Below are 26,433 nucleotides of genomic sequence, written 5' to 3' on the forward strand. Positions count from 1 at the left end.
TTATACCCTTTACCCTTCCCCTTCAAAGGCTTTTCAATCCTTTGGACACCCAAATTGAAAAATTATGAAAAGATAGTCTCAGGTAATATAGGCCCCTTTGATGAATACTGAGCACTTTTTAACAATTTTTTGATGAAACTGGTAGTGAAAAGGACCAGTTAAAAATAGAGTGAAGGCATGAATTACCCCATACTAGGCCACAGGGAGGGCAGTGGGCTCGGTGGGGAGAAGTCTGCACCATGCCTGAGACGCGGTGAGCCCCTGGGAGGCGTGTGTGCTTGGGGCTTCCCAGGTGCCCCTGAACACCCCCTCCCATGCCAGTGTATGAATATTGTTTTCTCTCCCAGACTCTCTCCCTCAGAATTCATTCCCCCAGTTAGATTGGGGAGTATTTGGCCAGACAGTTTTGATCACCTGCCAAAGGGCTCAGCACTCTGCTGTATAGCACCTGGACCATGTCAGGCTAGGCCCTGAAGACCAACCTCATTTGGAGGGAACCCCCGCACAGGAGGCGCTTGCAGAAGCATGTGAATGGGGGGTCCCTGAAGGACGAGGCTGCTGAGGACAGTGAGAGGCCTCAGTGTCGCCAGAGAGCACAGATCGCCCTGTGCGGAGAAGGCTGCTTAGGGGCCCAGGGCGGGACTCCACCGCATTACCGCCTAGCTGCTCTTATCTTTGCAGTGTTCATGCCTGCCAGAAACCTTCCTGAGTGTTAAAATGAGTCTCTTGTATGGATTCTTTTTGCAATGTTTTAATTCATCCTTGGCTTTGAATATTCCATCTGAATATTTACCAGATGGCTGGGGTCAATGTTTGGAGAAGGCAATGGCACCCCACTCCAGTACTCTTGCCTGGAAAATCCCATGGATGGAGGAGCCTGGAAGGCTGCTGTCCATGGGGTCGCTGAGGGTTGGACACAACTGAGCGACTTCACTTTCACTTTTCACTTTCGTGCATTGGAGAAGCAAATGGCAACCCACTCCAGTGTTCTTGCCTGGAGAATCCCAGGGACAGGGGAGCCTGGTGGGCTGCCGTCTTTGGGGTCGCACAGAGTCAGACACAACTGAAGTGACTTAGCAGCAGCAGCAGCTGGGGTCAACGTTAGACTTACCATGTCAGACTGTAGAGTTGTTTCTTGTCGAGCCCCCTATTTGTTGCCCCTTGAAGTAACAGTGAGGACTGGGGCTGTTGACGCCTGTTGCTGCCCGCCCTTCTCCTCCCTGGCACCCCCACCCACCCACCCACACCCCTTGTGTAAATGAAGTGAGCCCCTGAAACTTGGGTTGGTTGATGAGGTGGGAGTGACTCGCTCCAGGAGAAGCTTTCAGAGCTCGGGTACACACTTGGGTTCAGATAGTCTGTTTTTTCTCTCACTTCTGGACTGGCGGGGTTCAGGGCTGGCGGCCAGGGTCGTCCTGTGTCCCAGAGTGGTTCTGCTCAGTGATCGTGCCAGGCACCCGTGCCTGTCCAGGACGGACACGTAGCATGAGCAGGATACTGGCACTGGTGTTCGTCTCCAGCCATTGGGAGTGGTTTCTGCAGCACACCCACTCCTGGACTAAATAACCTTCCTCCCAGATGTTGCCCTTGGCCCCCCTGTCCTGTGTATCCTCAGCTTTCTTTTGTCTTTTATTTTTGCTCTGTTCAGTTCAGTCGCTCAGTCTGTTTGCGACCCCAGGGACTGCATCCCGGAGCCTGCTGAAACGCATGTCCATCACGTCACTGATGCCATCCAACCATCTCATCCTCTGTCGTCCCCTTCTCCTCCTGCCTTCAATTGTTCCCAGCATCAGGGTCTTTCCCAGTGAGTAGGTTCTTCACATCAGGTGGCCAGAGTATTGGAGTTGCAGTTTCAGCATCAGTCCTTCCAATGAATATTCAGGACTGATTTCCTTTAGAATGGATGGTTGGATCTCCTTGCAGTCCAAGGGACTCTCAAGGGTCTTCTTCAGCACCACAGTTCACTGCATCTCTTACCATTCTCTACAGTCTGGCTTTGTTGTTCCATAATCATAACTGTGTGCGTATGTTCTGCTGTAATGGAGTCTGACTTGTTGAGATGTTTGAGGCCTCTCAGACCTAAGGGTGACGCTTTGCCAGGTCCCTCACACAGCTCCTCTGGGACGCAGGTAGGCACCCCATCTTCTGGTACAAGGAGGAGTGTCAGTGCAGTTTGCAGGCACGTGAGGGGCGTGGGAACTCTAGAAAAAAGAGCTGACGGTTCTCATTTAGCCCAACAGAGTCATCTGCTGGAGAGCGTCAGAGCCAACCTTGTCAAGTAGAACTTCTGTGATGAGAGAAATGTCCTGTGTTCCGTATTCACAGGGTCACCGCTAGCCACATGTGGCTGTAAGAGCACTTGAAATGTGGCTGAGGAACTGATTTTTTTATTTAAATAGCCAGTGTGACTAGGAGCCACTATTAGACAACGTAGTAAGGCTCTGGAGCAACACTGGGGTGACATAATGTTAGGTGAAAAATGCAGAATATGAAAGTACATATTCATATTTAATAAGTAGAAGTGATGAAAGCTTTTAAGTTCTGTGTGAAAATAGTCACACAAACACTGACAATCATACCAGTATACTAACAGTGAACTACACTAGAGTGGAGAAATTGTGTATGTCTGCCCTTCCGCTTCCATATTTTAAAAAAATCCTTTAAAAAACCTGTACAGTAAGAATTACAGTGTATTATAAACTTGCACATAAAGAAAAGGGCTCCGAGACCCTAAAAGAATGCTTCAGCAAGTGAATATTTGCTTGAGCAGAGCTTCAAAAGATTTACACCTGACCCAAAGAAGCCACGTTTACGACTGGTCATGGTCCAGTGCTCTCTGCGATCGGCTGTGCTGTGACACAGCTAAGTTGAGAAGACAGCCCACAAGTAACATGTATGTTCCGTGTCAGAAAGAGAGTGTGCTTTTTGAAATAATTTTTATGAGTCTTCGAGCAAACCTAAAAATATGTGTGTCACCAAAAAAGAAGTGGGGGGGAGCACCTTAGTATGTTTTAGTTTCTGCCGCGTGTCTTTTCCACTTGAGCACTAAGGAAGCTGAGCTGCAGAGAGTGTCTCCTGTAGATTTGAGAACACTGATGGGAACTGCCGTTTGAATTCTTTTCATCACTGTTTGTGGTGCTGCAAAGAGTGTAAGAGGAGGGCACTGTGTTTCTTACAACATTGTTACACAGGGGAGGAAAATTTGAAAGGTCAGTGGACTTCTTCAGAACCCCCCATCAGCACCCCCAGCCCTGCAGGAAAAAAACCGAAACTGCTTCATCATTAAATTACTCATTTGAAGATTGTGGCATTACCATGTTTTGTCTGGCAGTTTGCTGAAAAAATTCTTACGTAATGACTTAGGTACTTAGACGTGTTTTCTTTTCTTCTAGATAGAGAAATCATTTGGGACTAATTGTATCACTCTGAAAACATGTGGACCAGATAATTAAAGAATTAAATGCTTTCATGTTTAGGATTCAGTTTGTGGTTCTGGTTCCCTGTCTGATCGTAATGTGTCACAGGCCCCAGGGCCCTGACTGCTGGAGACGGAGGGTGACGTGGGGTTTCTTGTGTGGGGGGCGGCGGCGACGTGGGAGTGAGCAAGGCTTGACGGACGCTACCCCCCCTGCCCCCCACTCCACCAGGCTCACAGTAATAACTTGGCCTGGAGGCTCTCTTCAACCCCCAAGTGTTCGCGGGGTGATGTTCATTCACTGCCAAGACTATTTTTAATTCTAGAGCCCTTGAAACACGTGGAAATGGTACAGTGGGCCGCACAAGGAAAGTGCTGTGTGCTGAGCGCCCGCGTCTGTATTACTGGGGACAGTGTGGCCTAACAGTGCATCTGCGCATGGTCCAGACCACGGGAACCGGGCCGAGGGGTCCTCGGTGCGCCTGCGGATGCGCGCGGTCCAGAACACGGGAAACGGATCCAAGGGGCCCATGGCGGTTCTGCGGCTGCGCACAGCCCGGAGCACGGGAAACGCGGCCGAGGGGTCCATGGCGCTTCTGCGTCCATCCTCTGCACTCCACCACTTGAGCTCTTCACAGTCCCATTGGAACTTGTGCTAGAGACAAGACTATTCCTCACAAAAGCAAAGACTCTGCTATGACTAGAACTAGGTTATTGTAAACGAAGGTGATTTCATAGTTTTTTTTTTTAAGGATAGTGAGGTAATTGAGTATTTTTTGTACTAAAAGCTTAACGTATTGTACATAATTACTGTTCTTCAGATAATCTTATTAGTGAAGAATCCTGTAAGAGTAAGCAGACAGTTGACAAGGGGAGTTTACAATAATACCCCCTTCCACGGGTGTGACATTTGGTGAAATGCAGAGGCCACAGATACTTGGAGGCGTTTCTCGATTGCTCATTTGCAGCAGCCTTGTGAGAAGTTGAGGGGTCGGGAGAGCAAGGATTTACTATTCTCTTTTCCAGATAAGTTACGGGCACCAAACCTAGGTTGGTGCGCTTTCCACTCGTCTGTCTTGCCTACATGAATTAAAGAAGGCGCATCCTTCCATGGGCATTTGATTAGCTATATATGTATTTTTTGGTTTCAAACCATTTAAAATTTAAAGTAAAGACAAATTCTAAAATGAGTATTATTGTTGGACCTTTAAAATGATCATTTATGCAGCTCACTCTTTAGGATGGTTTGGGTTAATTTTGCATGGGAGAAGGATGCTCAAGATAATTTGAAGGCCCTTTTTTCTCAGTGTAAACCTTTGTAGAAGAAAAAGTTGGAAAAATGGGACAAAACAGCCTGTGAATATATATGGTTGTGCTTTTTCTCCTGGAGAACTTTAACTAAATGCAGTTTACCTTCATGCTAACTAAACTTCATGTTCTGAAATGAGTGTGAAGGCAAATAGACAGAGTTTGGCATTTTGGTGTTTGCCAGCTGTGTTCTTGAACTTGCCAGGTGAATAATAAGTGGGTTTTGCATATGCTTGTTGCTGCTGCTGCTAAGTCGCTTCAGTCATGTCCGACTCTGTGTGACCCCAGAGACAGCAGCCCACCAGGCTCCCCCATCCCTGGGATTCTCTAGGCAAGAACACTGGAGTGGGTTGCCATTTCCTTTTCCAGTGCATGAAAGTGAAAAGTGAAAGTGAAGTCGCTCAGTCGTGTCCGACTCTTCGCAACCCCATGGACTGCAGCCTACCAGGCTCCTCCGCCCATGGGATTTTCCAGGCAAGAGTACTGGAGTGGGGTGCCACTGCCTTCTCCAATATGCTTGTTAGATCCTGGCATTGTTTTGGCCAAGTGGTTAAGCAGGTAACTCTCAGTTCAGAACTAGAATATAAAGGCTTCCATTGGGTCAAATGTTTGCTCCTTTGCCAAAGGCTTGCAGCTTAGGAGAAGGGAAGCTTAGTTAACAGCCCACTGTTTATCGCTGGGTCACCTGTTAACAGTTCAGGTTCACAGCGAGGAGCTTCAGGAACGTTTAGACCTGTCACTGTGGTACTGGAGTGCTGTCTCAGACCCTTGGTGTTAGGGTCCTCTCCCCGGCACTGCTCCGCTGACCACGTAGTCTGATGCCCCTCCTCCCTGACACACTGGCCTTTCCTCTCTTTCCTCCAGTCCTCTGAGTCTGTTCTGTGTGGACAGTAAAAGCAAACTATAACCCCTAATGACTATAAGGATACGGGCAATTTAAAATTTATATGAAATTGACTATGAACACATTACGGCAAGACTCTCTCAGGGGTAATGATGCAAGATTTTAACTGGCTTTGATGAGATTATGGGCACTCGGTGTGTTTGGCTTTATTTTGTCTCTCACCTACTTCTTGGATCCTTTCCCTTGGCTAAATCTCTTAATGACAACAGAGAGAATCCCACAACCATTTTAAAATAAACATAGTACACTAAATAGTTTTTGTTTTGTTTTGTTTTAATCAGTCTTTACAGTGAACCGAGTCTGTTGTGTGAATTTTTAAAGTCTTTATGCATTTAAAAAATGGAGAAAAGCCTTCCACTAAGTTGCTCGAAGTGAAACAGATTTGTAGACGTTCTCTGGCCAAGACAATTAACATCCCCTTCATTAATGGTGTTTTTCTGATTCCACTGTACTCTGGATCTGACGTATATTGTTGGATTCGGGTTCCTAAACTTTTGTTTAGAATTTTTTGCATCTGTGTTCATGAGCCATCAGTTCAGTTCAGTCGCTCAGTCGTATCCGACTCTTTGCGACCCCATGAATCGCAGTACGCCAGGCCTCCCTGTCCATCACCAACTCCCGGAGTTCACTCAGACTCACGTCCATCGAGTCAGTGATGCCATCCAACCACCTCATCCTCTGTCGTCCCCTTCTCCTCCTGCCCCCAATCCCTCCCAGCATCAGAGTCTTTTCCAATGAGTCGACGCTTCGAATGAGGTGGCCAAAGTACTGGAGTTTCAGCTTCAGCATCATTCCTTCCAATGAACACCCAGGACTGATCTCCTTTAGAATGGACTGGTTGGATCTCCTTGCAGTCCAAGGGACTCTCAAGAGTCTTCTCCAACACCACAGTTCAAAAGCATCAATTCTTCGGCGTTCAGCTTTCTTCACAGTCCAACTCTCACATCCATACATGACCACTGGAAAACCCATAGCCTTGACTAGACGAACCTTTGTTGGCAAAGTAATGTCTCTGCTTTTGAGTATGCTATCTAGGTTGGTCATAACTTTCCTTCCAAGGAGTAAGCGTCTTTTAATTACATGGCCACAGTCACCATCTGCAGTGATTTTGGATCCCAAAAAAATAAAGTCTCTCACTGTTTCCCTATCTATTTCCCTTGAAGTGATGGGACCGGATGCCATGATCTTCGTTTTCTGAATGTTGAGCTTTAAGCCAACTTTTTCACTCTCCTCTTTCACTTCCATCAAGAAGCTTTTTAGTTCCTCTTCACTTTCTGCCACAAGGGTGGTGTCATCTGTATATCTGAGGTTATTGATATTTCTCTCGGCAATCTTGATTCCAGCTTGTGCTTCTTCCAGCCCAGCGTTTCTTATGATGTACTCTGCATAGAAGTTAAATAAACAATATACAGCCTTGACGTACTCCTTTTCGTATTTGGAACCAGTCTGTTGTTCCGTGTCCAGTTCTAACTGTTGCTTCCTGACCTGCATGCAGGTTTCTCAAGAGGCAGGTCAGGTGGTCTGGTATGCCGATAGTTGCATCCTATATTTTTAATCTCAGACATTGTAGTTTTCATCTTTAGATATTTGATTTTTATTATCTTTTTTGAACTTATGGAATATAGTCATAATTGCTGTTTTAAAGTCTTTTTCTCCTCCTTCTAACTTTTGTGTCAATTCTGGATTGGTTTCAGTTCATTTTTCTCCTCATTTCCACTCCCTTTGTGTTCCATTTCTTTGCATGCCTCCTAATTTTTTAATTTTTTTGGCCACACTGTGCAGCTTGTTGGATCTTAGTTCCCTGACCAAGGACTGAACCCAGACCCTCAGCAGTGAGAGTGCAGACCCTAACCCCTGGACCGCCAGGGAGTTCCCACATATCTGCTAATTTTGATTAGGTGCCAAATGTGGTAAATTTTATCTTCTTGGGCGGTGGATATTTTTGCATTCCTGTAAATTTCTTGAACTTTGTTTGGGGGCCTTAGTGAAAATAGTTGGAAGCAGTGTGGCCTGTGGGGCCTTGAATTTTAAGATGTACTAGGCAAGTCCAGAGCAGTGTTTACTGTAGGGCTAGTGACTGCCCATTACAGCGTCGAGACCCACTGAGCCCTCTGCCTGATGTGGCCGGAACTGTGAGGTTTTCCAGCCCCGACTGGCGGCAGCAAGCAGTGCCCCCGGCCGTGCTGAGCCCTGGGCCCATCTCCGCCTGTGCTCTGTGATGACCCTCTCCTGTGTACTGGCCGGGTCCTCGCCTGCGTGCCCCGATCAACACTCTGTGGAAGGTGCAGGAGCAGCCCTTGCCAGTGTCTGCTGATTTCCTCTGGGCAGCTTTCCCCTCCTGGTACATTTTCCCTGTGATCTTCAGCTGCCTTACCTTCTCTCACCTCCTAGAGCCCCTGCTTCAGGTCCCCGCCTCGTCGTGGGGCGCCGTCATTGGATGAGCACTGCCTCGTCTACCTGCTTCAAGTGGTGTCCTGATTGAATGTATTGTTTAATTGGTGATCCTCCTGGCATCCTGAGATCCACACATGTTAAAACAATTTCGGAATATGTTTTAATTTTGAGAGTCAGCTGGAAGAGTTTAGCAAGTAAAAACAGAAAATCTTTGCTTTGATTTATCTAGTTTTTATAATTCAGAAAAGACAGTATGGTAAGGAAGATTTTAGAAAGTAGCAGAAGCCATATGACTGTGTTTGCATGGTCAGTCGTGTCCAACTCTTTCTGACCCCATGGACTGAAGCCTGCTAGGCTCCTCTGTCCATGGAATTTTCCAGGGAAGAATACTGGAGTGGGTTATTATTTCCTACTCTAGAGGATCTTCCCGACCCAGAGATCAAACCTGCCTCTCTTGTGTCTCCTGTGTTGGCAGGTGGGTTCTTTACCACTGTGCCACCTGGGAAGCCCAGAATACATTAACCTAGTAATACATTAATCTAGTGATATCGTCCTGGGGTGGATTTAAACCTGTATGTAACATCTAATGTGTAGTTTGAGATGAAATGCAGGAAGCTGAGTCTTAAATTTTTGGTAAGGAGGGTCTGTCTTTCTGGCTTGATGCTCTTACTAGAAATAACTATTGATACATTTTTTAAAAGTCATTTTTGGTAGCCCTCTGATTGTCTGCCAAAATTCCTATAAAAGCTGATCCAATGAGATTTACCTATTACTGTTAGTCTTCATTTTCTAGTGGCATAAATTAATCAGAACTCTAGCATAAAGCATATTATGACTTAATAAAGCCATTGTTAGATTAGTTTGACATGTTGAAAGGGTTAATTTAGTGAGAAAAGCTATTAAAAGAGTGGCCTGTATCACAAGTGATCAGAGAGTCAAACAGGAATCGTTTATTTGGATTTTTTTCAAAAGATCAATAATTTATATCTGTACATAATGCTACCTTTTTTCTCTCTTATTTTTGTAGGTTCTGCTGGAGACTTACATTTGACCTCGATGTGAAATTAAAGTAGAACATCGTATCTAAATGTATGTTAATATCAGGATGTTGATTCATTGGTCATGCCTGCAGAGGGAAATTCAGTTGTAGATGGCTGACTGCCAGCAGAAATAAATGTTTACCCTAGATGTCCAGCATCTCTCCTTTTTACTGGAGTGAAAATCCCCTCCAGACACCAACAGAACGTCACTGCAGAAAATGCTTCGCATCTTAAGGATGTCAGCCACCTCAGTTCATGCGCCCTGTCTGTGCAGTTGCTGTGGACGATTTACCATCTGAAAGCTCCTCCAGCTCTTACCCAGGCCCCGTATCTGTCTCTGAAATGTCTCTGCTTCATGCTCTGGGTCCCGTGCAGACCTGGCTGGGACAAGAGCTAGAGAAATGTGGCATTGATGCCATGATTTATACTCGATACGTCCTCAGTCTTCTGCTGCATGACAGCTATGACTACGACCTGCAGGAACAGGTATTTACGTGCTGTGAATGTTTTGTGAAAGCTCATGATTGTGTCTGCATGTCTGCATTTTCCTCCCGAGAGTGCTTTCGTACTCTGGAGCAGGTAGACGGCTGTGGTCCAGAAACTTTTAAGCTGATGAGCCAAGTCACCGAGCATACTGGTGCAGTCACTGTCTCTGAGACTTGATCGACGTTCTGGCAGACTCTGGATCTTCTCATGGATGGTAGTAGTTAGGTGACCTGCTGCCTTGGAGTAGCACTGCTCCAGAATGTTGGTTTAGGAAAATGAGACATGATGATAACAAGTTTTAATCATTGTGTCTATTAATACTGCTTAACGTTTCAAACTTGAATATTTCATCTCCAACAGTGATGATAAGCTGCTTATTAATCCAAGTGTGTGTTTTGAATCAGGAGAGTTAAAATTTTGATAAAGCATATAACTTTAAATACTCAGTGGATATGAATTTGAGGAAACTCTGGGACATAGTGGTGGACAAAGAGCCTGGCATGCTGCAGTCCCTGGAGTCGCAAAGAGTTGGACACGATTTTGCGACTGAACGATAACCAAATGACCTTAAATGAGCCATTATACATATTACTTGACTTAGGTGCGTAGGTGAATAAAGCAAACAAATCTGTGTTCTTGACAAAGATCTCAACTTTGGTCTCACTCACCAGGAGAAGCTGCTGAGTATGAGGCTTGCTGAAAGGGAAGCAGAGCTCTCAGCACCGAGCGGGTGGTTTCTGAGTGACTGCGGGGCACAGATTTCACCTAAAAGGGAGTGGTTGGGGACTTCCCTGGTGTTCCGGTGGTTAGGACTCTGCGCTTCCATTGCAGAGGCCGCAGGTTCAATCCCTGGTTGGGGAACTAAGATCCCACATGTGGCGAGGCGCAGACAAGCCAAAAAAAAGAGTTGAGTGTTTTGTGGGCAGTTCTTAGTTGTTGTTTTAAACCATTGTTAGGAACACTGAAAGCAGGAACAGACTTTCATTGACACCAGAAACTGGCTTTGACGTTCCGAACCGCAGAGGAGTCTCATAAACACGGGGGCTTCACGGCAAGCCCCGCCCATCACGCGTTGCTGGTGCAGCGTGCTCTTCACTGCTGGGGTTTGCTCGTTCTTTCCACATTTTCCTCGCTTCCAGATTGGCTACTGGCCTGTCTGGTGACAGTTGGGTCAAGTAAGGTTTTGAGGGAGTTGACGTGTAAAAACCTAATCATCAGAAAATGTGTTATTTTGGTGGTCAATAGTTTGTATGATTTTCTTGCCGAAGCTCTATTATTTTCCATCATCTTTCCAGTAAATGTAAATATACTTTTTTAGGGGCAAGTAAAATGTTAAATCCACCAAATAGACTAGAGATCTGTTCAAGAAAATTAGAGATACCAAGGGAACATTTCATGCAGAGGTGAGCACAATAAAGGACAGAAACTGTATGATTCTAACAAAAGGAGAAGGTATTAAGATGTGGCAAGAATACACAGAAAAACTGTAGCAAAATGGTCTTAATGACCTGGATAACTGTGATGGTGTGATCACTCACCTAGAGCCAGACATCCTGAATGTGAAGTCAAGTGGGCCTTAGCATGACTATGAACAAAGCTAATAGAGGTGATGGAATTCCAGCTGAGCGATTTCAAATCCTAAAAGATGATGCTGTGAAAGTGCTGCACTCAATATGCCAGCAAATTTGGAAAACTCAGCAGTGGCCACAGGACTGGAAAAGATAAGTTTTCATCCCAGTCCCAAAAAGCACTGCACAGTTGTACATATTTCACATGCTAACAAGGTAATGCTCAAAATCCTTCAAGCTAGGCTTCAACAGTATGTGAACCAAGAACTTCCAGATGTACAAACTTGATTTAGAAAAGGCAGAGGAACCAGAGATCAAATTGCCAACATCTGTTGGATCATAGGAAAAAAACAGATAATTCCAGAGAAACATCTACTTCTGCTTCATTGACTTCACTAAAGCCTTTGACTGTATAGATCACAACAAACTGTGGAAAATTCTGAAAGAGATGGGAATACCAGACCACCTTACTTGCCTCCTGAGAAACTTGTATGCAAGTCAAGAAGCAACAGTTAGAACTGGACATGGAACAACAGACTGGTTCATAATTGGGAAAGGAGTACATCAAGGCTATATATTGTCACCCTGATTATTTAACATCTATGCTGAGTACATCATGCGAAATGCCGGGCTGGATGAAGCACAAGCTGGAATCAAGATTGCAGGGAAAAACATCAATAACCTCAGATATGCAGATGACACCGCCTTATGGCAGAAAGTGAAGAACTAAAGAGCCTCTTGATGAAGGTGAAAGAGGAGACTGAAAAAGCTGGCTTAAAGCTCAACATTCAGAAAACTAAGATCATAGCATCTGGTCCCATCACTTCATGACAAACAGATGGTGAAACAATGGAAACAGTGACAGACTTTATATTCTTGGGCTTCAGAATCACTGTGGATGGTGACTGCAGCCATGAAATTAAAAGATGCTTGCTCCTTGGAAGAAAAAGCTATAACAAACCTAGGCAGCATATTTAAAAGCAGAGACATTGCTTTGCTGACAAAGGTCCGTCTAGTCAAAGCTATGGTTTTTTCAGTAGGCATGTATGGACGTGAGAGTTGGACCATAAAAAAGGCTGAGCACCAAAGAATTGATGCTTCCGAACAGTGGTGTTGGAGAAGACTCTTGAGAGTCCCTTGTATGGCAAGGAGATCCAACCAGTCAATCCTAAAGGAAATCAACCCTGAATATTCACCGGTAGGACTGATGTTGATGCCGAAGCTCCAGTACTTTGGCCACTTGATGTGAAGAATCAACTTATTGGAAAAGACCCTGATGCTGGTAAAAATTGAAGGCAGGAGGAGAAGGGGTTGACAGAGAATGATATGGTTGGATGACATTATTGACTCATGAGTTTGGGCAAACTCCTGGAGACAGTGAAGGACAGGGAAGCCTGGCGTGTCACAAAGAGTCAGAACTGACTGAGCGACTGAACAACGAGCAACAACCAAAGTACAAGAATTAATATTTCCAGAAATGAGGAAGGTGTTTCTGTTAACTTAGAAATCATATACTTCAGTTGTAAATATATACTCATGAAACAAGTCAGAAGTATTTAAGTGTTAGATGCTGTAGGACATTGAAAGGGAAAAAACGCAGGACTGCTGCTGAGATTCCAGTTGAACACTTAGGTGATCAGAGTTGTCTGTGAACTCCTGAGTTCTTTCTTCACTGTAGGAAGCTGGGGACGGGTCCTGGCCGCCATCAGCACGCTCCGTGTTTGCTCCTCCCTGTTCTGGTTCATGTTTAGGACACAGGACAGATAAAGGTCAGTGGAAACAGAGCATGCCGAGAATCACAAGGAGAATCCACTGGGAACCAGAAGGATCCTGAAATCCTTTTCTGCTTGTCCCAGGCTAGCACGGTGCCAATAAGTCTCATGCTGATGGGGAAGGTCATATTGGAAATGTCCTTTCATAGGAGAGGACCCAAGGGTCAGCCAGCCCCTCGGTAACTTTTCCGATCCTCAAGGAGGAGGAGGATATGCTCAGAGTCAGGGCAGGGAGCCACGGAAGGCGCTGAGCTGACCTCCTGTGGCTCAGTCTCCGGCCAGCAGGTGTGCTCGGGAGCCCGCTGTAGGCGACGAGGCATGCCACCTCCCTGGTCCCTGGGTCACACCCACGGTGGCCTCACCCCCCCACCCCCGCCCTGTCCATTGGAGGTCAGGTGACTCCGCCTTGGGGGTGTTTGTTTTCTCACATCTTTTCTCATCCCTCAGTCCTTGAATTAGCCTGACCTTGAAGACGACTAGTTTTAAGGTCATGGCTGCAACTACTGACCGTATTTGTCATGATGAATTCATGGCTTTCTCAGTTTTGGTTAAAAGAAACAGAGCTCCTGAGGTCTAAGAAACAGGTCTGTGCTTGTCCCACCCTCCCTGGACCACCGGGGAGGAAGTGCAGCTGATCAGGCCCTCATCTAGGTCGAGGCTGACAGGCAGCCAGGGTTTTAAGTGTGACCCTCTGATCTGGGCGGGGCTGGGAGTACATTGTGGCATCAGCTGATGCCTGTGTAGTCCTGGGCAACAACCGCCTTCTAATGTGTAGATACTGTAGTTGGGTCACAGTAATTTTACTTCCACAAGGTTTTCTTCGTTTTTTTTTTCCTTTTTGGTTACGATTACCATATTCTGATAAACGTATGCTCAGCTAAACCAGGTATTCAGTATAAACTACTTTTAGCTGTAAATATAAACCACTTTTCTAATGCATCCTTTCGAGGCCCAGATCACCTTTCTGTGAATGCACTTCTGACAGCTCCTGACGAAAACAGTGTCTTCCAAACTTGACCAGGTTTCTGCTCTTCATTATGGTTATTTGAATGTCTCTCCCAGTAATTTATACGGTGTTTAATGGCAGAAATCATATAATCATCTTAAAAATTTTTTGAAATGATTTCAAACATCCGAAGAATTGGAAGAATAGAGCAAAGACTTTCAGTCAGCCCCTTATTGCTAACACGTTCCCACTTTTGCTTATTTCTCCCCTCTGCTTTTGATGCCCATCTCTCCTACATGAATCAGCCTATTATTTGTTGGTTGCATTTTCTCTAAGCCACAGGACAATTATAAAATCCAGGAAATTCACTCCAGCACGTTATGGCCTAGTACACTGCTGATGCTCAGTGATGTCCTCCACTGTAGTTTTTTCCTCGCCTAGGGTCACGCATTGACTTTCGTGGTCACGTCTCTTTATGATTTCTTTTAACCTGGAGTGGTTCCTCCTCTTTCCTTTGTGTCTCATAACGACATTTTTGATGCGTACAGGCCAGTTATCTTGCAGAGTGTCCCCCTATGGGTGCGTCTGCTTCCTCTCATTTAGAGTCCGCTTACACCTCAGTGGGGAGAAGGCAGTGGCACCTCACTCCAGTACTGTTGCCTGGCAAATCCCATGGTCGGAGGAGCCTGGTGAGCTGCAGTCCATGGGGTCACTAAGAGTCAGGCATGACTGAGTGACTTCCCTTTCACTTTTCACTTTCATGCATTGGAGAAGGAAATGGCAACCCACTCCAGTGTTCTTGCCTGGAGAATCCCAGGGACGGGGGAGCCTGGTGGGCTGCCGTCTATGGGGTCACACAGAGTCAGACACGACTGAATCGACTTAGCAGTAGCAGCAGCAGTATGCCTCAGGGCAGTGGCATTACACAGGCGGCGAGCCTCCTTCTTGGTGCGTCACGGCAGACAGCACGCAACACCAGTCTGTCTCACTCTGGTGGACGCTGACTTTGGTTCCACTGGTGGCCGCCAGGTTTCTGCACTACGAAGCTGAGCCCCTCGCTGTGTGGTTTTCAGGTCACCAGTTCAGAGGAGACTTGATGAGCTTACGTCCATGGATGGCTCCCACCTGGATCCGTTGTTACTCTGATGGTCACGAAATGGTGATTCTTTGTCTGACTCAGTTATGCCTGCTCCTTCAGTCGTCAATGTTCTGCTTGCAAGGGCCTTCATCTTCTTAGCGTTCGTGTTCCTGTGGTGTAGAGAGCAGACCTCAGGCCAGGTGCAGTGCCGCCGGCCGCTTCCCGCCATGTCTTGAATTGGTTTACTTTTTAAAAGAGGGTATTTGTTTGTTTACCTGTTTAGTTAGGTGTTTATTTGGCTTGTCTTAGCCTCAGTCTTTCTTTGACCACCATATTTAAAAAGAAACCTCCCATTCTCAGTCTTGTTTTCTGCTTTATTTTTCTTCATAACACTTGTTTAACCAGTGAAGTTGCTCAGTTGTGTCCGACTCTGCGACCCCATGGACTTTGGCCCACCAGGCTCTTCCATCCGTGGAATTTTCCAGGCAAGAATACTGGAGTGGGTTGCCATTTCCTTCTCCAGGGGATCTTCCCGACCCAGGGATCGAACCCAGGTCTCCCGCATTACGGGCAGATGCTTTACTGTCTGAGCCACCAGGAAGCCCGTGACACTTGTTACTGCCCAGAATTGTGGGATTGTTGGCCGTGTTTTCTGTCTGTCTGTAAGCCTCCTCCGCTGGGATATACAGTTCACAGAGCTAGGGACCTTGCTTGCCATGTTTTCTGCTGTATTCGTAGCCCTTGAGACAATTCATGGGATGCAGGAAAGGCTCAGATGTTTATTAAAGAAAGGAACAGACGTGTGCTTCTTTCTCAGGCGTGTGACTTGTGTGTGGGTCGGGAGGGGAGCATGGTGGAGGTGAGTGCAGAGGCCGTAGCTGCACGCTGGGGCCTGCCCTTCAGAGAAGCTACTGAAGTTTCTTCCCTCCTCAGCACTGCCATCTCTCCCATCTTGAAGTGTACACATTTCCGTGGTATCATATGCACTCATAATGTTATGCAGCCATCATTCGTCTCTGAACCCTTTTCATCTCATAAAATGGAAGCTTTACAAAATTCCCCCTTCCCCCAGCCCCAGGCAACCACCATCATATCGGTTGGCCAAAAGGTTTGTTGAGGGTTTTTTCCCCAAAAATGTTAAAGTAAACTCTAGTGAACTTTTTGGCCAACCCAATGCTTTCTGTCTTTATGATTTTTGACTACTCTTAAGGACCTCTTATCAATGGAGTCATGTGATATTTATTTGTTTCTTTGTGACCAACTTATTTCACTGTGCATCACGTCCTCAGGGTTCATCCGTATTGCAGCAGGTGTCAGAATCTCCTTCCTTTTTAAGGCCAAGTAGTAGTCTATCATCGGAGAAGGCAATGGTGCCCCACTCCAGTACTCTTGCCTGAAAAATCCCATGGACGGAGGAGCCTGGTGGGCTGCAGTCCATGGGGTCACTTAAGAGTCGGACTCGATTGAGCAACTTCACTTTTCACTTTCATGCATTGGAGAAGGAAATGGCAACCCACTCCAGTGTTCTTGCCTGGAGAATCCCAGGGATGGGGGAGCCTGGTGGGCTGCCATCTATGGGGTCACACAGAGTCGGACACGACTGAAGCGACGCAGCAGCAGCAGCAGCAGTATTCTATCATACGGATATGCCACATTTTGCATATCCATCCATCCAACAGTGGACACTCGGGTTTCTCGCATGTTGAAGCTACTGTGAGCAGTACTGTTGTATGAACGCAGGTGGGCGAATATCTCATCAAGACGCCGCTTTCAGCTTTGAGAGGTATTTGTCTGGAAGTGGAACTGCTGGACCTGTGGTGGTTCTGCTTTCACGTGAGCTGCACTCTGGTGCACTCCCACCAGTGGTGAATGGGGTTCCGTTTCTCCACATCCTCACCAGCACTTGTTCTGTCCTGTTGGTTTGTTAGTTTTTCACAGTAGTCATTCTAATCGGTATCTTGTAGGTTTCACTTACATTTCCCTGATGAGTAATGATGTTGAGCATCTCTTCATTTGTTTATTGGCCATTCGTGTATCTTCTTTGGAGACTCTCAAGTCTTTTTCCCGTTTTTGAATCTCTCTTTGTTGTTGCATCTTAGGTATTCTCTACAGGTTTTGGATACTAACCCCTTACCGGATATGTGGTTTGTGGATATTTCCCCCTCCTTGGGGTTTGCCTTTTCACTCTGTTCATAGTGTCTTTCGTTGCACTAAATTTAAAAAACTTAATGAGCCCAGTTTGTCTGTTTTTTCTTTTGTTACCTGTGTCTTTGGTGTCATATCCAAGAAATCTTTGCCCAGCATTTCTAAGTTTTAGCTTTTGCGTATAGGTCTTTGATCCGTTTTGAATTAACTTTTATATACGTTGTGGGTTAAGAGTCAAATTTCCTTCTTTCGCATGTGGTTATCTAGTTTTCCCAGCATCATTTGTTGACAAGACTGCCCTGTCCTCATTGAATGGCCTTGACACCCTTGTGAAAAACATTTTCAGCATGACTGTAAGGGTCTGTTACTTGGCTCTCTGTTCTAGTCATTGGTCTGTATGTCTGTCTTTATACCAGTACCTCACTGTCTTGATTTCTGTCTCTTTGTCACAGTTTCTTGTCTCTTTTTTGGCTTCTCCATGTGCTATGTGGGATCTTAGTTCGCTGACCAGGGATAAAACTCCAGCCACCTGCATTGGAAGTACAGAGTCTGCACTGGAAGTACAGAAGACCACTGGACTACCAGGAGAGCCCCAGTTTCAGTTTCTTTTAAATCCCTTAATTAATTGTATCTTCTCCCTCAGAGTCCATCATTCTACAAATGTAGCTGGATTACTGCATTTTCTATTTTTGCCTACAGGTTGAGAAAGAATAATCCTAGGACTAATTGCTCGTTGAGATGGATCATTTCTGTATTCAGCAGAACTTTTTGTTCTTTTAGCCCACTTGTAAAGTACTTTGCAGTATATCCCCATTAGCTTAGCATTTCACGGCTTGGAAAGGCTAGCATTTGCAGTGTTTTCCTTTACCATAATCTTTAACAACAGCAACTGACCCATCCTGCGTTCCTCAGGCGTCTTGCTGCATATACTGTATTTCAACAACCATTCACTTAACAGACATTAAATTAACTTTATACATAAGGAGTAGGAGTTAGTAATAATGGTGGGTGCACAAGTTCATGTCCGCAAACTCCCTCAGATACCATAGTAAAAAGGGTGGGGTTTTTCAGTAAAATCTTTTCATGCAATAGAGAAGATGGTCTGACTAGAAATGCTGCATTTAGTGCACATTTATAGGTTTTTACTCACCACGTGAGTGCCCATGACATGCTGGGCATTGATGGGGGCAGGATGGTGGAGATGACTGGGGATGGGCCCTGAAAGACAGCTGCCAGGTTAGGGGTCCCTGCCACGCTCTGGCTGCAGAGTCTGGAGCAGAACAGTCTTGAAACAAACGAGCGGTCGAAGAGGCAGCAGGGCCTGATGCTGGGAGCCCAGGGAGGGGGGTGGGGTGGTGGGGGGGGGTGCAGTGAAGGGTGGGAGGAGATCAGCCTGAGAAGGGTGAGCAGGAAGCAGGTTCGCAAGAACCTGTCATTGTGCTCCACTGGGGGATGGATATTTTAGTCCCAGAGACAAGACCACCTGCTGCTGTATTTAGTCAGCAGTGCCAAATGGCAGCATTGTGGTGGGTGAGCTGGGTTGGGCAACTGAAAGCAGGAAGGCCAGTGATGAACATGTTGTCTGATGACCTAGTAGGAAAAAAAGGATGTACTTAAGGTGACATTATGCTCATTTAATTTGTGCTACTCACTGAGAGGCAATTTACAGTTCCTTTGAGCTGTTAGAAGTGAATTTATTACTGAGGCCTCTCTTCAAATTCTAGCTGCGTCTTTCATTCACACGCAGTCACAAATCTGGCATACATTGGATTAATTGGGAAGGAATGTCATATATCTAGAAGTCCGGAATCAGGACTGCCCCCGCCTGGTTCAGCAGAGCTTCCCTGGGTGTCCTCAGGGCATCTGCTTGGCGCCCCTCCCCGCCCCCGCCTCCCCTTGGTTCTGCAGCTTGGTTCTGCAGCTACTCCCCAGGGCTGGAGGGCACAAGAAGGTGAGCATCACATTTGGCAGACGTCCTGTGCACACGCTGTGGTTTTTCCAGTGGTCGTGTATGGATGTGCGAATTGGACCATAAAGAAAGCTGAGCACCGAATAATTGATGCTTTTGAACTGTGGTGTTGGAAAAGACTCTTGAGAATCCCTTGGACAGAAAGACAATCCAACCAGTCCATCCTAAAGGAAATCAGTCCTGAATATTCATTGGAAGGACTGATGTTGAAGCTGAAACTCCAATACTTTGGCCACCTGATGCAAAGAGCTGACTCATTCAGACCCTGATGATGGGAAAGATTGAAGGAAGGAGGGGAAGGGGACGACAGAGGAGATGGTTGGATGGCATCGCCGACTCAATGGACATGAGTTTGAGTTCACTCCGGGAGTTGGTGATGGACAAGGAGACCTGGCGTGCTGCAGGCCATGGGGTCGCAAAGAGTCTAAGCGACTGAACTGAACTGAACCACAGGCTCCAGAGGGTGTGGTCCCTGCGTTCCCAGCAGAAACCTTTCTGGGCAGGGGAGGTGCTTTATTTAAACTGCTCACTTCTGATTGGTCATCTGCCTCTCAGCCAATCCTGTGGCCAGACGCATGAAACGAGCTTATTACTATTCAGCCAATCAGGGCGCAGAGCTGGGAGGAGCCTTAGTCCCATTCAGGCGCTGGTGGTTCTGGAGTTCCAGGACTGCTAAGGGGAAGCAGTGGGCGACGACAGCAGACATCAGTGATCCCAGCTGTATTTCAGAATGTTGTATTCTTTTTCTTCCTCCAGCTCTCAATTGCCTTTGTGATAGAAGACAGCAAGACAAAGTCAATCAAAACTCTAGCTTTAAGTTCCCTCGCGATAGTGTCCAAAGAAGTACCTAATAATAGGTTCTCGGCCGTAGCTTCTTTGGGGACTTGATAATTGCGTTTTATCTTCAGGGTTATGACTTTGAAAAATCATAAGTTGGTGTAGTGAATTCATTGTTGATCAGTCGCTCAGTCATGTCCGAGTCTTTGGCGACCGCATGGACTACAGCATGCCAGGCTTTACCGAGTCTACCTAGTGCATGTTCTGCACACGCTTAATGTTATATGTTCGTGTCCAAGTGGACTTTTAATGAGTTTGCAGCATAGAAAATATAACAATAGAAGTATAGAGCTTCTTTTACACTGTTCTTTTAAAACCTGATTGCTAGTTTAATTCTAAAGGTTAATAAGTCATAATACATTCACAGAGTACATGAAGCCCGAAAATAGAAAAAGGGATCTCTCAAATATAGTAAGTGGAAAGAGAATACAGAACAGTTATCGCATATGCTAGCGTGTGTATAGCTTTACCTATATAGACTTGATGCTGTTTCTTCATGAATTCAGCCTAAAATCACAAGGCAAAATAGCACTTAAATGAAAATTTGTAATATGGTAGACTCACTCTGGAGAAGGCAATGGCACCCCACTCCAGCACTCTTGCCTGGAAAATCCCATGGATGGAGGAGCCTGGTAGGCTGCTGTCCATGGGGTCGCTAAGAGTCAGACACGACTAAGCGACTTCACTTTCAGTTTTCACTTTCACGCATTGGAGAAGGAAATGGCAACCCACTCCAGTGTTCTTGCCTGGAGAATCCCAGGGATTGGGGAGCCTGGTGGGCTGCCGTCTATGGGGTCGCACAGAGTCGGACATGACTGAAGCGACTTAGCAGGAGCAGCAGACTCACTCTAACAGCTAACGTTGCTTGAGTCACAATTAATGTCAGGTTGCATCATTCATTATGTCAAAAGTTAAAACAAGAAGCAAAACCTCCATTCCCGCACAAATCTGCACTGGGTATGTTGTGCAGTTCCAGCAGCATCTTTCATGCCTTAACACAGTGCAGAGGAAAATGTCTTATTTTGGAATCTGTAACGGTTCGATGCAAAGCTCCCACTTCACTTTCACTTGGGAGTGATTGATCTGCAATGTGATAACACGTTGAAAAGGTACATATCAAGAGAGGAAGCGAGCAGAATTTTATAAATGCCTTCTAAGCAACAAATAGTTTCCATTAAACCCATGCCTGTTGAATAATACCAGTATTCAGCAGTATCTATTTGTGTGAAAAGGCATTTTCAAAGATGAGATACATAAAATCTTACAAATCAGCATTAACAGGACAGTTAGGTAAGGGGGGAAAAGTCATCAGGTTGGAAAGGAAGAACGAAAACTCTTTCTAATGACTTGATGTAGTGTTATATAATAGAAAATCCTAAGGAAGGAAATTAGAAAAATTCCATTTACAGTAGAATCAAAAAGAATTAAATTACTAGGAATAAGTTTAACAAAAGAAGTCAAGACTTGCACAGTAAAAGTTACAAACATCATTGACAGAAATCAAAGAAAACCTAATAAATAGAAAAGCATTCCATATTCATAGTCGGAAAGCTTAATAGCTCACTAAGCTGATCTGCAGGTTCAAGGCAACCCCTGTCAGAATCCCAGCTGCCTTTGTTGCAGAAATTGGCAAGCCAATCCTGAAATTCATGCAAAATGCAAGGGATCCAGAATAGCCAAAAGAATTTGAAAAAGAACAAAGTTGGAGGACTCACACTTCCAATTTTAAAACCTACCTCACGGCCCCTGTAAGCAAGACGGTTTGATCCTGGCCTGCATGTGACTGGGTGTATGTAACAGAACTGAGAGTTCAAAAATAAACCTTTGTAATTTCCAACTAGACCCTTCAGTGGGCAAAGAAACGCCTTCAGTAAAAGGTGCTGGGACAACAGGGCAACCGTGTGTAAAAGAATGAAGTTGGACTCCCGCCTCATACCACATGTAAATATTAAGTCAAAATGGGTTACCGGCTGAAATGTAAGAAATGAAACTGTAAAACTTGGGAGAAGACATGACTTGGGTTAGGCAGTGATTCTCTAGATAAGGTACCAAAGCACAAACAGCCAAAGAGGACATCAGTGAATTGACTTCATCACAGTGAAAAGCTTTTACACGTAAAAGGACATCATCAAGAAAGTGAATAGACAAGCCTGGTGTCTCTTCAGAAGGTTGAACCCTAGAGTTAACCATGTGACCCAGCAGTTCCACTCCTAGATATATCCCCAGCAAGACTGGAAATGTATGTCCCTAGAAAAACTTTATTTGAATGTTCATAGCTGTGTTATTCACATTAGCCAAAAGGTGAGAAGAATTCAGATGTCCCTCAGTGGATGAATGGATAAACAAAATGTGGTGCATCCATGCACTGAAACATTGGTCATAAAAGAGGATGAAGTACTGATGGTATGCCACAACATGCTTGAGCCTTTCAGGTATTACACTGAGCAAGAGCAACCAGGCAGGAAAAGAAGTGGATTGTGTAATTTCATTTATACGAAACACCCAGCACAGGAAAATCCATAGAGACAGCAGGTTAGTAGTTACCAGTGAGCTGGGGGAGAAAGGAGATGGGACCTGACTGCTGGTGGGTGCAGGGCTTCCAATTGGGGTGATGAAAAATGTTTTAAAATAATGATTTTGCATTACCCTGTGAATTATACCCAAAACCCCTGAATTGTATATTTAAAAAGTAAATTCTGTGGTATGTGACAGACGAAGCAAGTACCAGACACTTGTTCTAGGCGAAGAGCTATAGGAACTCTTTTCATTTCTCTATTTTTGACTTACAAATTTTCCATTTAAAAAAAAAAAAAACAACTTTTGACTGTTCAGGGAGTCTGACCTACAAGAGAAATTGTAGACTCCTCTTCTGTTCACCAAGAGTCAGGCTCCTTGGTGGTCTCTTCGTACATTTTTCTCAGACATTTGAATGCACATTAACAGGTGTGTGTGTTTACTTGAACCAAAAATGAAATCATACTGTTGTATGAACACCTTGTCTCATATATGTTGGGAATAGCTTCTCATGTCAGTGGGTGTGCTTCATAATCTCCTTAACGGCTGTGTCTTACTGCCTGGTCAGTTATAACTCGTGCACCAAGTCCTCCTCGCTTGACATTTAAGTTGTTTGTCCATGTTTGCTGTTGAGAACTATATGATGAACATCACTATAGCAAAATCTGTGCACATTTTGGTGTGGTTTTTTTTTAGGCTAAATTTCCAGAAGTAGAGTTATTGATCAGAAGTGCATATTCATGTTTAAGACATTGGATGTGTATTGTCAAACTGCCCTCCCGGAGGACTGTGTGTCCATGTGAATTTTGAAAGTCCCTCTGTCTGTCTATGAAAACTTTATTTGGACCTTTAAATGTGTTATTACTCCTGCTGAGCTTAAATATGGCTTCAGTAGAGAAACGTGTTCATAATGCTCGGTAAAGGGAAAGCCAGTCTCAGCAACTGAAACAGAAAAGAGCTCTGTCCTGAGTAATTACACAGAAGTTTTCTGCCTTTATACACCCTGAGCAGCAGAGCCAGATTATGACGGTTCTCTGCCTTCAGAAGCTTTGGCTCTCCATTGTCATGGGTCTGTTCCCATTCTGTGAAAGGACAAGCTCTATCTCCAGAAGATATCACTGATAAGAAATGTCAGTGTCAGGCTTTAGATGTCATGTAGCCAAACATTAGATAAGCTGGAACAGACTTGAGAGCTCTCACTTGGCCATCAGGCACATTTTCCCTTGGCAAATGGAATCGACACCACTCAGCCAGAAAATGGTTTTTGGATTCATGAGATCATCAGACGTGCCCAAGAAATTACGTAAAAAGTATGTTAATTACAATGTGTATGGAGAGAAGGGTCCTCCCACTCTTTACCTGGTGTTAGAAAAGTAATTTTTATGTATTTGATCAAAGTAAAGACTAGATAGACAGTTGATGGTATATAAATTTGATCCTTAAAGATCTTTTGAATTAATTATTATTGTGCTTTTCCTTCTTTATTCCAGCTCATTCATTAATTCATATCCATTTCCTGAGGGCTTACGGTAGGCCAGATATTCTTTGGAGTAGTTTTCTTAATTTGCCTTAGTCTTTCTTTCTAATCTTTTTTTTTTCCTAACTTGTTGTATGTCCATTGGTTTTAATAATAACTTACCAAATGAAAGGCAAAGTGAAATAGCCGAGCAATTAAAAATATTCAAGTCCCCGTTTAGGGAAGTAAAGTAAACCTATTGGAATATTATGTAGCCAAAGAATTTGTAGTAACATGCAGGTAATTTTTACAATATAAGTTAAGTGCAAAATTATACAGACAGTGTGAATTCAATCATGCTTTTTCTTTTTTAAGTGTGTGAAAATTGTTCTAATTTTCACTGGTGGTAGGATCATGGAAGATTTGCTTTCTTCCTATTTTTCAAATTTTCCTTAGTTTTTATAACAGGCATATATAATCAAGGGGAAAATAAGAATACTAACATAGAATATTTTATATCTGTTGCTTTCTGAACTGCAAGATATAGAAATAGGAATGAACCATCCAACTGTTAAATGTTAAAATCTGTTAGTAAGGGACTTCCCTAGCTGTCCAGGGGTTAGGACTTTGCCCTTCTACTGCAGGGGGCCATGGGTTTGGAGATCCCGCATGTCATGTGGCATGGCCAAAAAAAAAAAAAAAAGCTAGTAATATGAACACTTGCTATTGACAGGTGGGAAGTACAGAAAAGAGGACATTTGTGTGTATAGTTTTTTATACTGAAATTTAAATAACACTGATATTTGCATATGAATGTCTGAGTTGTTTATTAGCATTTCCTACAAACATAAATGGGTGAGATTTATTGAGATCATAAATCCTAAATAATAATCTAATACTAATCTCAGTAATAGGTATTAAAATGATGGATTATCCTGAATAGTCTGGTTGATTATTCATTACTGTTCTGATTGACATCGTTCTATGGCCTCATAATTTATTAATGTGTACCAACTTGTGAATGAAGATATTTGTAGAGGAAATGTGTATGTAAGTATGTGGGAAATAATAAGTGTTTGAAACTATGTTGATCATTGAATCTGGTCTTAATTTTATTTCAGGAGAATGACATCTTCCTGGGCTGGGAAAAAGGAGCTTATAAGAAATGGGGAAAGAGTAAGAAGAAGTGCTCAGATCTAACTCTTGAAGAAATGAAAAAACAGGCCGCTGTCCAGTGTCTTCGATCTGCTTCTGATGAAGTGAGTTTACATTTGGTTTCTAATACTTAGGGGAGAAAAAGGGGGGAGGTGTTTCATAAAAGTTTATAAATAATAAATCTTGACAAAAAAAAAAAACTTAGAAAAATAAAGTACTCATTATCTTACCACTGTTATGTAAATATTACCATGTTTTCCTTTGTAGTATTTTTCTGTATGTATTGAGTTTTCTATGATGTGTTTTTTTTAAGTACTATTGTGATTAGAGAATACCTCATTTTATATCTTTTCCCCACTCAACATATATTTCATTTTGTTATTACATTACCTTTTAGTGGCTAAGTTGCATTATCCAGTAATATTCCAATAGCCATCTGGTATTGGCGTGCTGCGATTCATGGGGTCACAAAGAGTCGGACACGACTGAGCGACTGAACTGAACTGAACTGATGCTCTTTGTTACTGGATGTGTAGATTGCTCTTTATTTTTTGTTACACTGTCTAGAATATTTTCATGTGTGCTGTTTCCACGTCTCTATTATTTCCTTTGGACGCATTGCTAAAAGTGTGATAACGACTCTAACATTTAAGATCACTATATTTGCTTGATTCATAACTTTTTGGTTGTTTTTAAAGAAAATACTGTAGGATGATGTTATTGCTCTTTTAACATTTCATGTCAAATATTTCTCATGTCCTTCAGCAACCTGAAATAGAATCGTTTTAGAGTATAATCACCTATTTAAATTCATGCAACGAGTTCTTACTTTATTACTCACTATAAGATGTAATCTCTAAGATCATAACTACTTAGAAAATTATTTTGCTTTTACCATGCTATTTGACCTAGGCGCTTTAGGTGCCTTTATAATACAGAGTTAAAGTGAGAAGATTCCTACAGCGTTTCTATTATAGAGAGGCTTCTGGCCTTCAGAAACTTCCTCCCTAAATTATCTCATGGTCTGACGTTGGGGTAGCCAGCTTCGCTGCACTTGATAATCCGCATATTCTGTCTGACTGCTGCCTACCATATGTGTATTTCCAAGCTCGTTCAGCACTTCCCAGCTGTGTGTTCTCATCCCGCTCGGAGCCGTCTGTGGGAGCCCTGTCTGTGCGTTCCTGTCTTCCCTTCACAGCTGTGCCAGGACTCTTGCGTTCCCCTGCTTTGCATCTCTGGGTGCCAGCAGAGTGCGTGCCTGTCACGTAGAAGGTACTGGCTGTCTCTCGAGCTGAGTGAACCACAGTCTCTGCAGGAAGAGTTCCGCGTTCACCCCGTCCCCCTCTTCCTTTCCCTCCCCCACTTCAACTTTGTTAACTTCAGGTTTCTTGAAGCTGTTGCCTCATAGACTGTGGGCTAGGAGTTTGGAAATACCGCTCAGGTGGC

The 26,433-nt window shown here is 44.3% G+C and overlaps 1 protein-coding gene and 1 long non-coding RNA gene across 7 annotated transcripts in view; one reads left to right on the forward strand and one right to left on the reverse strand.

The window, feature by feature from the left end:
• The window catches only part of KIAA0232 (KIAA0232 ortholog), an 81,307-nt gene that overhangs the window by 22,184 nt on the left and 32,690 nt on the right, over positions 1-26,433 (forward strand). For 5 of the 6 annotated variants that reach the window (XM_061420914.1, XM_061420918.1, XM_061420917.1 and 2 more), the window contains 2 exons: positions 9,049-9,547; positions 24,954-25,091. In XM_061420914.1, coding sequence (XP_061276898.1) covers positions 9,317-9,547; positions 24,954-25,091 — 369 coding nt within the window. In that variant the 5' untranslated portion in view covers positions 9,049-9,316. The remainder of the gene's footprint in view (positions 1-9,048; positions 9,548-24,953; positions 25,092-26,433) is intronic. The other variant, XM_061420919.1, reaches the window with a different exon arrangement.
• On the reverse strand, positions 12,643-18,003 carry LOC133249898 (uncharacterized). The gene is made up of 2 exons (XR_009737159.1): positions 13,396-18,003; positions 12,643-12,851 (listed from the first exon to the last, which is right to left on the reverse strand). It is a non-coding gene; the product is annotated as an uncharacterized LOC133249898 (long non-coding RNA).

Source organism: Bos javanicus, chromosome 6, assembly GCF_032452875.1.
Source record: "Bos javanicus breed banteng chromosome 6, ARS-OSU_banteng_1.0, whole genome shotgun sequence".
Taxonomy (NCBI): Eukaryota; Metazoa; Chordata; class Mammalia; order Artiodactyla; family Bovidae; genus Bos; species Bos javanicus.